Source organism: Crocodylus porosus, unplaced genomic scaffold (genome assembly GCF_001723895.1).
Source record: "Crocodylus porosus isolate Cpor-Errol unplaced genomic scaffold, CroPor_comp1, whole genome shotgun sequence".
In the NCBI taxonomy this organism is placed as follows: Eukaryota; Metazoa; Chordata; order Crocodylia; family Crocodylidae; genus Crocodylus; species Crocodylus porosus.
Genome location: NW_017728911.1, coordinates 7,657,921 through 7,669,605, shown reverse-complemented (window position 1 = coordinate 7,669,605; position 11,685 = coordinate 7,657,921). Strand labels below are relative to the sequence as shown.

Below are 11,685 nucleotides of genomic sequence, written 5' to 3'. Positions count from 1 at the left end.
ACGGCGGATGGTGAAGGTGATCAGCTCGTGGTCGCTGTCACCCAGCTTCCCATCGATCACTAGGTCACCGATTAGGTCGTCCCCCGTAGCCAGTACCAGGTTGAGCAGCGCTTTGCCTCTCGTTGGCCCATAGACTTCTTGAGTCAGGTAGAGGTCATAGGTAGCAGGCGTCTTGTGAACACTGAGATGCTGGGGTGCATGAAGTGTCCCACAGGAGTGCAGGGAGCTCCCCAGTGCGCTTGGCAGCAGACCCAGAAGTAGACCAGCATACTTCCAGTCCACTTCTGGGTCTGCTCGAGAGCACCTGGGGGGCCCCCCTGCACCTTCCTGGCTCAGTGTCTGGTGCGTCCTGGGTCTGGGAGGGCACCCAGGGACTCCCACGGCTGATCGCCAAGCCAGGAGCGTGGGAGGCCCTCCAGCAAACTCCCTAGCAGACCCAGAAGTGGAACAGAAGTACTTCCAGTCCACTTCTGGTTTCACCACCGAGCACATGGAGGGCCCCCCCATGCTCCTGTGGGGTGCTTCATCCATCCCACCATCACAGCATTCATGAGCCGTGCCTGGTACCTCAAGGTATAAAGCTGTGTCTATGTTTTCTGAATCAGCATTGAATCTTCAGATCTGGATTTGGCCAAATCAAACTGGGGACTGTGATCAGAACCAATTAATTGAATCACTGTCCCTGATTTGGGCCGAATCCAAATCCGAATCCGAACCCGAATTGAGTAGGACCCGTTTTGCACACCCCTGTTGAGAGAAGTACATTCAGGTTTTAGTATTATTCCATCCTCACCCCTGTTCAGCAGATCCAACAGGATAGCACAGAAATCAATGCAGTTTTATGAAGGAATAAACAAGATGTGTTTCTGAATCTACACTCCACAGAATCAGAGAAAGCACTGTAACATCTCAGCACCTCCACCACTGCATTGGACCAAAAAAGTGTCTTTCCTTCCCCACAGCGGACTCATTTCATCCTAAGTCAAGTACATAAAAAACAAACAAAATATTCATATGTAGGATATACCATAATGTCAGATATCCTCATAAAACTCAGACCAAGTATTTGGTTCTATTATTCACTAGCAATATCAGCAACTATTTGTTTCTTATACTGACAACTGTAATTCATCGAAAAATGAATGAGTGTATGCCAGTCTTGGAAAACATTGCGTCGACTTACCATTCACAATGAGGTATTAAATAAAAGCCTTCACTTTGTACAGACCTGATTTATTTATTCACAGACCACACTCACTCTTCCCCAAAAGGTACTGATTGAAAACTGGGGTGCGTGACTTAACTGAAGAAACTGATTCTGAACAGGTTAGTTCAATGGATTTTTTTTTCCTTTATTCTGCCTTCCCAAAATGAGCTGTGTCCTATTTGGAGGACAGTATGTGAATAAAATGATAGACCTTGCCCTGAGAAGTGTAGAATCCAAAAGACAAGACTTAACAGATGAGAACAAAATAAACCAGGACAAAGTGTTAAGAAATACAGTTCTTAACAAAAGTTAAGAAATAGAATTGGTTGTGTGCAATCCTATACCAGTCAGTAGTGATAATCATAGTTCACCTTGTCCCTAGACATTACCAAGAAGCAATTTTATATACCATAACAGATATGAGTTCTGAGATTTTTTTTCCCATCCTTGCTGATTGAGGGGACAAAACCTCATATTGGATTAGAGTCAATACAATAGTTACCAGCTAAGAACAAATTATAAATATATGTATTTTACCATAACCTCAGGATAAAATGTTTTGCTACTAGCCTCATAATGTTTTTATTGGCACATTTAAATAAGTCACGTTGATGCTTAAAAATGTGTTGCTCTATTACATTTTTCATCCATCTTTAAATATATTTTGAATGGCAAGACTTTTAAATCTATTTTCATTAAACTAAGGCAAAAACAGTCTTAACAAAAAGGTAACTGAATGTCACTGGTGTATACACGTAAAAAGAAAGAATATTCAGAAAAATGCTGATGTGATTAGAAGTGCATCAGAAATTCCATGTTAATGGAAATTAGCTTCGAAATTAAGAATCAGGAAGTTCATTAGGAATGAAGAAGTTCAAATAGCTCCCAGGCCTATAGATCTTGTACTTTTCTTTATACTTCCAAACAAAATTTGAGGAACGATTATGTTGTAAATTACCTTCTTAGTACGCTGATTTCTTTCAGCTGCAATTTGTTCAAGCTGGTATTTTGAACATTCACAATGCCAAAAAGGAGTCTTTTCTAAAATCTAAGATTAATATCAAAGCAATAGATATTAAAATATCAACAAGCTTCTTGAGTCTAGGTCCATAGGCACCAGGTAATATTGCATATTGTAGATATGTATATCTAAATCATTGTTACTGTTCATGGGCCAGCAAAGAATTCAACTCCTGCCTTAACTCAAGAGTATCTGGATGTAGGTGTTAACCAGCAGCTTTCTACTTAATACTGGAACACAGCTGTCCAACTTCTAAGTGGCTGTAGCCCATACACCCTAGTAGGCTGCATTAGCAGGGTCCACACACCCCATGAGCCACACCAATATGGGTCATGCTGCATGGATGCATCCCGACTTGCTGCAGTATGTGCTCATGTGGATGCTCCCTCTACTGCTGCAATGACCCTGTGTGGACCCTTTCCTAACCCCCTAACACTGTACTGCACATGCCCATGGGTGCCACCCCCACAACTGTACCATGCACCACGCAGCTGTATTGTATACCACGCAGTGCTGTTCTGCATCACCCCCTGGGGTGGATGCAGAACACAAACCTGAAGAAGAGAGGGGGAGTGCAGAGATTCTGCCTGCTGTTCCAGCCAGAGCAATGTAGGGAGTTGTGGCTGGGTGAGAGCACAAGAACTGCAACTTAAGCCCTTTCATGGGTTTCATCTGGCTTGTGGGCTGACACTTGAACAGCCTTGAATTGTAGCAAGAAAAACACATTGTACATGAAATTCAAGGTCTTGCATTTTAACTCTACCTAGAACGCTCAACAACCATTGTCCTCAGTGAATTTTTAGTATGGAAAGACCTGCATTTCAGGAGCTTTTTTGTCTTTATTCTTGTCTGTGTCTTCGTGGTACAAGATATGGCCTAGATTTATAGTATTTTTTCTAAATGATCCCATTAAATTAGAAATGGAACGCAACAAGTGCTAGGTAATCCAACTCAAGGATCCTCACTATACTACTTCAGCATGCAAATATCTGTTATCTCTGCGTGAGCTATACGCCTGTAGGAATCATATTGGTGCTAAGGTGAGTAGTTCAATGTATTTAAAAAGGATATTCCCAAAGAGTTTGAGTGTTCTTCTAATCCAAGAAGTAAAAAATAAAAAAAAGGCTTTTTTACTCAATTACTCATGTATACTTAGTCATATCAGCTGATGTTTGTGTGCATTTCTAAACTGCTCTAAAATAGTTTTGAACAGGTTGTGGTATTGTGCAGAGGTCCATGTTACACAAAGATGATCAATTTAAACTTAGACACAGACAATGAAACAGATTTCTGTTAGACTCCTTATCTCTGACTGCTTATGAAACATATGGTACTAGGAGCAAAGCCCAAAAAATGAAATAACCCGTGTCAAAGAATGAAGCCTTACCAGAATTGAAACTCTCCATAAATGTGGACTACTGAGCTACTACTGAGTGCCTACATTAATTAAGGCTATTAGCTGTAGATGGCCAGGAAGCTATGAATGTGTATAGACATTCACTCTCCCAGGAAAAAGAAAACTCTTTTGGGAATGATTTAACTCTGGTTGTTCCCAGGTTATTATCCTCATTATTATCTTGGAGAAAAATCCTGACCATCTGTACACTGATGATTTCTCCTAGGCAGCCAGTGACTCTCCCAGGAAAAACTGAAATCCTGTACATGGCCTGTATTATCATCCCTTATTTGCAATACAAAAGGGAGCTCTCAGTACAAGGCTGAATTTTCTTAAAAAGCATCAGGATTGTGATTCCAAAGGTGTTATAAACATGTAAAACAGAATACATGAAGGTCATGTAGGAGTTGAAAAGTCTGTGAGAAGTGTCAGAGAAGCTATTAAACCTTGTCAGATACAGACAACATTTTTAAAAAAGAGGGAGAATAGTGCAGGATAAATTAACCCTCTGGCAAAAGCTTCAAAATTTACATCTGACAATTTTCCTCTTCTGTCCTGAAAAACTAAGACCCCACTACTGAACAATTGCTCTACATGGGCAGATGACGGAATGCTTGTGTTATAACAGATTAATAGTTTTTTCACAGTAGGTGACATCTCAGGTAAGTTTCTCATAGATGAGAAGTAATGCTCAGTTTCTTGGGCCCTGGGCTGCTGGTTCTGATCTTCATTAAAATTTTAAAAGTCATCATCTGCTTCATCCTCACTACTTGCTCCCACTCTTACTGGGATCAATGTCTCTGCTTGCTTGTGCTTGTTTCCTGTCCTGCAGGCAACTGGCTGCCCTGTTGACTTCTGCAAATGCACAGAAAAAGCCAGCATGAACTAAGGCACTCCGGGACCTGTGGTTCTTAAGAGACCGTATCTCATAGGAAGGCGCACTACTCTCTGTCTCTCGAACAAGAAGTCCTGGAGTTTCAATAAAGAAATATCGTTCCATGTAAGTCCTACTGAGTGGCTGTGCCAGGAAAAACTCTGGGAAAGCCAGATTTCAATTTTTTGAACTTTTAACTTATACTTTAAAAAAGTTAAAGTTAACTTTTTTCTTTAACTAGTTAAAGTTAAAAGTTAGCTATTTCTTCAACTTTTTAACTAATTAATTAACTAAATTCCCGTGACTGAGATGGTGCTCAAACTTTTGGCCCTACACACTAAGATTGGGGCCCCATGCCACCCTGCATACCCAGTTTAGCATGCAGAGCCATGACATGTGGGGTTCATGAACCTGTGGGCTGGATAACATAGTGCTGGGAGCTGCAGCAGGCCTGCAGGGTCTGTCCTAGGGCCTGCAGTCTGTCTTAAACTATTATCCTCATTTCTCTGAGACAACCTGGTTAGAAGATACCATAGTTAAAAAAGTGATTGTGCAAATTGAATGCATTTTTGCCAGACATGAATACTTGATATAGTAATACCTGACAATGGATCACAGTTTAATGAATATGGATTTAAGCAGTTATAGTGAAATACTGATTTAATGCATGTCAACAACAGTTCCCCAATACCCCCAATCCAATAGGTTGGTGGATAAAAGTGCTAAAGTATTAAACTGTGGAGCTGGACTCTGGTCTCTTTATCAGTGACAAATTGCATGATGACACCAGTGAAGAATAAGTTATTACTGCTGACAACTTGTTCAGCTGAAAACAAGAATGCTTGTACTTTTAAAAATGTATTTCAGTCACTGGGGTCTACAGCTCCAGTGGTTATCTACAGCTGTATACAGAAACAGACAAACCAAACCAAATATAACTTAATATTATTGGAGCTCTCAGCACTTGTCAATTAATTAACGTGAAGTTGCAATTATTTACAATTAAAACAGTCGGAAACAGCAGTGGGTGGTATCACAATAGTCTAGTCATACAAATTCGACCAGAGAGACGCATAATAGTGCAAAGTAATACACAAGATCTTTTCTATATTTCAAGAGTGGGAGGTACAGGTTGCTGAGGTGGCCATTTTGCCTTAAGAGGTTTGATACAGTCTGTTGACATAGCTGAAACATAAAACAACCAAAGTTAAGAGACTTACTGCCAGCTGACATAATAAGTTTGTGTGCAAAGCACCTTAGAGACTACTTGAATATTGTTAATAGGTACGTTTTTTTGCATGTATGTTAAATTATGTATGATGCTAATATTGATTATAGTTATGATTAATATGGTTGGCTGGGGAGTAGAGATATAAGGAATTCCATCTTGGTCTCTGGCGTGAACCAGTCAGAACAAGCTGTTGTGCATTCATGTCACATAATGCCAATCAATTAGAGCTCAGACACTAAAGAGGCAGATGGAGGTCAGACTGTTTGGACATGATTAATTGGCAACACAACCACAGGCCTGACTTCACTATAGAAATTATTCAAGTTATACCTTCAGTCTTTTAAATAAGGTTTAGTCCACACACAAAAAGCCTTAATTCATGTGTAGTGGTACTTTTAATTCATAATGATTGGCCCATCAAGTGTTGTAGGATAAAGCCTGCCAAGTTAGCACAAAGTCATCAGCTGGTAATACAACTGCTTTGTGTAACTCCATTATTTATGGGATAGCTACTTTAATCAAATAGAAATAATTTCAGTTAACCCTACCTGCTTATGCCTAGCTTGGTTTAATTGGTTCCATCTTTGCAAACACAGTGAAACCACTCAGTTTGCACATGGGATGCTGAGGATGTAATAAGATAATGGAATTGCACTGGTGTTACCAACGGCCTGACTGAGACTCAGGAAACTTTGTTACTGGTGATGGTCCAATTCAAGGAGAACAAATAACAGATCTTCAAAATTTTTTATTTTTTTAAATGTATAACTTGAGTACATTCAGTGGAATCAGTTCAAACAAACTGAACACCCCAATCCCATTTTATAGAGTTACTAGGCAATTGCCCATCAAGAATCCTTGGGGGGGGTAAGCGGGCGGGTACAGATCCCCAGGCCTCCCCCATCCAGACCCACTTCCCCTTCCCCCCTGCTGCTTGGGGTCTGGGCTCTGAAAGCTTGCTAAGAACTTTTTTGCCAACTACTCAGTTGGTCTAATACAGGAGTTGTCAACTGGGGGTACTTAAGAAAGCCCTAGGGGGGTATGCACAGGCAGGCAGGGACAGAGCACCGCCATGCAGCATCCTGCATGGTCACACAGGCGCTGCCTGCCTATCTGGATGCAGGGGAAACTCTCATGCAGCTCCACATCTGGCCGCATTCACCCCCACGCTCCGTGTCCAGCCGCTGGGGATACACTGCTCCATGTCCAACCACCGGAGGTATGCTGATCCAAAAAGGTTGAAAACCTCTGGCCTAATAAAAGATATCACAGTCATCTACCCAAAGCACCTTGCCTGCCTATGTCGTCCCCACTGGTTCCAAAAGAGGATCCACCTAACGGTGAGTTAAAGGGGAAGGTATGTGAAAAGATCAAGAGAAGGACCCTGGCCAGGGGAGTCCGCCCAGCTGCAGCAGCATGGCGACACTCCAAAGGTATCTCCCGATCCACCTTGGTGTAGCTTTATCATCTTGCCAGGTGAAGTGGATTGGGTTAATTAAGCTCCCGGGGGTTATTTCTGGCTCTGGGAGCCGGGATGAGGAAAGACAGTAGACGAAAGAGAAGGGGTAGATAGAGAGGGTAAATGCCTGTCTGCCGCCCAGAACTCAGTCCCCGGGAATGGGCCGATAGACCCAAAAGGTCTTCAGAGCTCGGAGGAGCTCAGAGGAAAAAAAAAACAGTTCTGCATTAATTGGCTGCCGAGGGCAGTCAATTGAGCCGGCAGGACATCAATTACTGGAAGAGAAAACACTGCCCCCCCCGCGCCCTCCAAAACCCGCTTGATTGCAGCTCTGGCAATTAAGTACGCGTTGACTGAAGACAAATGGAAGAGAGGCAGCATCAGAATTTCCTGCAGTGAGGGAAGGACCACTGAATGGACAAGAAGTTTCTTTTTTTTTTTCCATTTGCAAAGAGGTTTTTTTGTTTGTTTTATGTGTACCAGGTCTGGCACTGGGACAACTGACAGTAAGATCTGGGTCAGGGAGTCATCACCCCTCCCCAATTAACCAAGTCATCAAAGTCGTGGCAGACAAGATAACAGTGAGGAAAATCGACCCAACTGTACTGACTGGCACCGGCACTGGGAAAGAAGGCAGCCAGTGAATGTCAACGGGATGTAAAGGCCCACGCCCATACATGGTGATATCCTGACACCCCTTCATCTTTTTCTGAGATTTATCCAGGTGTTTCCCCTGTCTGCCTCCCCCCAGGCACTCCAGTCTGTGGTTGGATCATGGTGAAACTCTACCCTGTATTTAATGTCATTCTGATTTCCTTTCATTACCTGAAAGAGATAACAGAGTTTTATTTTCCCAAAATTCAAAGTTTTGAGTCTACAGACCTATAAGTAGCTATTAAACAGAATGGTTGCATATGTTTCCTCTGGCTGCTGGCATCTCTAAACTAATAATGGTGGATGCCAGGGAGTATACTGAGTAGGAGATAAATCACTCCAAATATATTCAGCTCAACACTTTCCCTCTATAGCATCCACTTCAGCTGTTGTCAGAAACAGGATACTGAGCTAGATGTACCATTGTTCTGTCCCAGTATGGCACTTCTTATGTTGTTATCTTAGACAAGATTTTAGGCACAAAATGCCCTTCCTCACACCTCGCCTAAGATCTCTCCAAACTATACAGTTGGCCCAATAAAATATGTTATCAAAGAAACTTTGCTTCTCACGTATTTCCTGTTACATTATGGCTTCAGCAGTACTCCTAACCCCACTTCAAATGTTTTAGCAGCCCAATTATCAGAATGAAACATAAGCAAGAATATAAGATAGTGAAAAGTACTAAGAAAGAAATCATATTTAAACACAAAATCTTTAGGTGCAGAAAATGATTTGTTCAAGTGAGTTTAGAATGAAGTGCCCATTGGAAACAAAGATTCCTTATGTGCTGAAGAATATAGTTACAGGAATTCTAAACTTAAATCACACTGGCTCTTAGCATATGATTACAGCTACAAGTTTTATAGTACCATTTGCCTTGTTTCACAAAGATATATACTGAAAAAAAATCACAATATAATGAGGAGTCACTGTCGCCCAGAAGCTAGATTCATTTTCAATTCTTTTTTCAACTTTATGTCAGTTTTTTCAGGATTTTTTGTTGTTTCAAAACTACAGATCTTCATTCCATGTTCAGGTCACCATGGTTATTCAAATTTCTAATGCATCTATTTCTACAGTTATTAGTCCCCATGCTATCTAGAGAATGCTACTATTAGATACATGGATTTAAAAAAATAAAAATAATAAAGGCAAATGTGCATAATGGCCATTTCTTATAGGAAAAGAACAGCAACAAGATGACACAGTTTGTGTTACTTCTTGAACAGACTGTGTTGCATGAGAACAATCAGGATGCGAAGAACAGAACATCTGCATTGAATAATGCTATCCAGTTTAACATTCAACCAATCTACGGGTTGGCCAAATAAATTATGGAAATATATATTCACTGTCAAATTTTTTTAAATTCTTTTTATGTTGAACAAAGGACTGTATATTTTGTACCAAACAGATAAATACAGGTTTGACAGGAGTTCATCAGGACTTTAATCTTGAAAAATACTAAACTGGAGATATAGTTTGTTAGTATAAATTCTCAAGTTACTGTACCTGTTTTCATAGCTCTCTGTAATATTCATTGCATTCTCATCTTGTGATTTTTTCTTGAGGGTCTCTTCACAGTCAGGCATGCTGACAAACTCTAAATCTGGTCACAAATATCTTAAAGATCTGTGTGGCCCAGGCATAAATAAGCTGATTGGATCACTGAAGAAACCAAGAATAATTGGGTGTTTGTTCAAATAAAGACATAATGAAAGAGGAGGAGACTACAGATCCAAAAACCCTACTGGTTTCTCTGATTTTAGCATGCTTGAAATGTCTCAGTGACTTTGAGCTGCTTATTGCTAAAACTTTTCTTTAATTATCCCTGAGAAGAATTTTAATGAGACTGCTGTGCTTTTAGATGCAAATCTTTTCTTTTGTAGGATACATAACCAATCAGTTTAAAGTTTAAACAAATCAAAGCAACTGATTTTCTCATTAACGCTAGTTCAAAAGACAGCATCCAACATAAGCTATTTTCTTGAAGAAAATGTAGAGCAATTATATTACAATCAAGCCAATGGCACATATGCAACCCAATACTGCAGCTGGCTTAGTGTTTTCTACACAAGTTGAATGATGATTTACTCACTGACTTCAGCTCACAGAAACAGACTTATACATATTGAAGATGATTCTACTAATTGGTAAACTAACTGTCTGTCAAAACTTATGAAAGCTGTAGTGGCCATTTCATAAACAAACATATACTGACCTTTTCCTAAGTTCATATTATCCTATTTGCTAAAAATAATTATATTTTATTTAATGTCTGAAATATATCCTGAGTACATTGACAGTGTAGCACAGGATTCAGTAAGAGTGATTCTATCATTTGCAATTTTAAATTAAAGGAAGGAAGAGAGCCTTGAAGGGGGATCCCAGGAGGCTTCTCCTCCCTACATTCAGAAATCTGTTGGAAAGTATGTGATAGTGAAGTATGCAGCATTTCAAAGAGAAAAGAAGCATGTTTTTTATGGGACCAAGACCTGTCTTTGTCAGCAGTGCCTTAATTCCATCAGAATTGCATCTCCCAACTTCTCTCTTAAGCTTGGTAACAGATTCTTTACATGCACGTGACAAGCTTCTAGACCTAGAGAGACCACTTGAGCATAATGATGTAGCAGCACTAAAAATGGACCCACCTGAAGGAATCGGAAGGGCTGCCCTGCAGAGGGGCAGAGTGCTAAGAGACAGAGTTGCCCCACTATGGACACCATGTGCCCTGAGGGCAAGTGAAGCTGCTTTGGAGGTAGCCCTCTCGGAAATGGGAAGGGTGATGTAACCCCAGCAGGGTTTGAATGAAAGATATTAGCAAAAGCAGGGGAAGAGCCCTGGCCTGGGATTGGCTGAGAGCCTTGGTTAAAAGAGAGGAGTAGTTTTCTCAGGGTGGAGAACAAAGGCGAGAAGGAGAGGGTGAGAGACAGGCTGGAACCAGGGAAAGGATCTCCCCACAGCCCTCACTCCAAGAGCCCCTGGCGGAGCCCCGCAGAAGTAGCAGCGAAAGGTGGCAGGGCAGAGTGCTACTCCCTCCCTTCCCCTGCCGGGCAGGACAAAAGAGGAGCTGCTTGTGAGGAGACTCCAAGCCTGGGAAGACCCTTCTGCAAGCCCTGGTGCAGCAGGGGAGCAGGATGCAGGGCCAGGGGAAGATGCTGGAGACTGCCCTGGTTTTTCCCCTGTGAGTGAGAAGGCACCAGGGACGGGCTGCATTTGCTGGGTGCTGTGAGACTGTGCTGGGCAGGGGAAATTGTTGCAACCTGCAGCCCAGACACTGCTTGCCCAGCCAGGAAAGGGGTCTGGGTAAGAATAAGCTTTCTTGTTGCTGTTCTTTTCCTATAAGATCCTGCGCAGGGACACAGACGCAGTCCTGGTCCCGGAGACTCCACCAGGGGCCGTGCACACAGGGTCCTCAGTACACAGTGTACAAGTTATAGGCTGTCTACATAAGTTCTTGATGGTTTATTAGTTGGAATACCAATGTATTTATGTATTGGTTCCTTATGCATCATGGGTAATTTGCATACCTTCCCCTAGTGTAAAATGTATCCAAGGAGCATTAACCCTTAAGCTACCATCACCAGGTCACCTGGTGTAACATTTGTTCTATTGCATTGGTTTTATGTTACCTTGTAAATAATTAAATCCTGTAAATAGTTTTATAACTGTCTGTAAGGTTGTTTGATTGTAAGGGGAGGCTCTCCTCTTGGGGACCCTGCAGTAGCTACCCAGGGAGCTGGGCAGGGCCAGTGGCTACCGAGTACCCCAGGATCCTACTATTAAGGTGAGGGTGTGGGTAGTGTTGATGTAAAAATCACGGTTCGTTTCTCGGGAGGC

The 11,685-nt window shown here is 41.7% G+C and overlaps 1 protein-coding gene and 1 long non-coding RNA gene across 2 annotated transcripts in view; one reads left to right on the top strand and one right to left on the bottom strand.

The window, feature by feature from the left end:
* Window positions 1-9,542, bottom strand: part of ACSBG1 (acyl-CoA synthetase bubblegum family member 1) — a 69,770-nt gene extending 60,228 nt beyond the window's left edge. Inside the window, exon 1 of the mRNA XM_019533380.1 lies at window positions 9,358-9,542. Within this exon, the coding sequence (XP_019388925.1) occupies window positions 9,358-9,437 (80 nt within the window). The 5' untranslated portion in view covers window positions 9,438-9,542. The remainder of the gene's footprint in view (window positions 1-9,357) is intronic.
* LOC109308915 overlaps window positions 4,200-11,685 on the top strand; it is an 11,373-nt gene continuing 3,887 nt past the window's right edge. The window contains exon 1 of the long non-coding RNA XR_002100736.1: window positions 4,200-4,308. This is a non-coding gene — a long non-coding RNA (uncharacterized LOC109308915). The remainder of the gene's footprint in view (window positions 4,309-11,685) is intronic.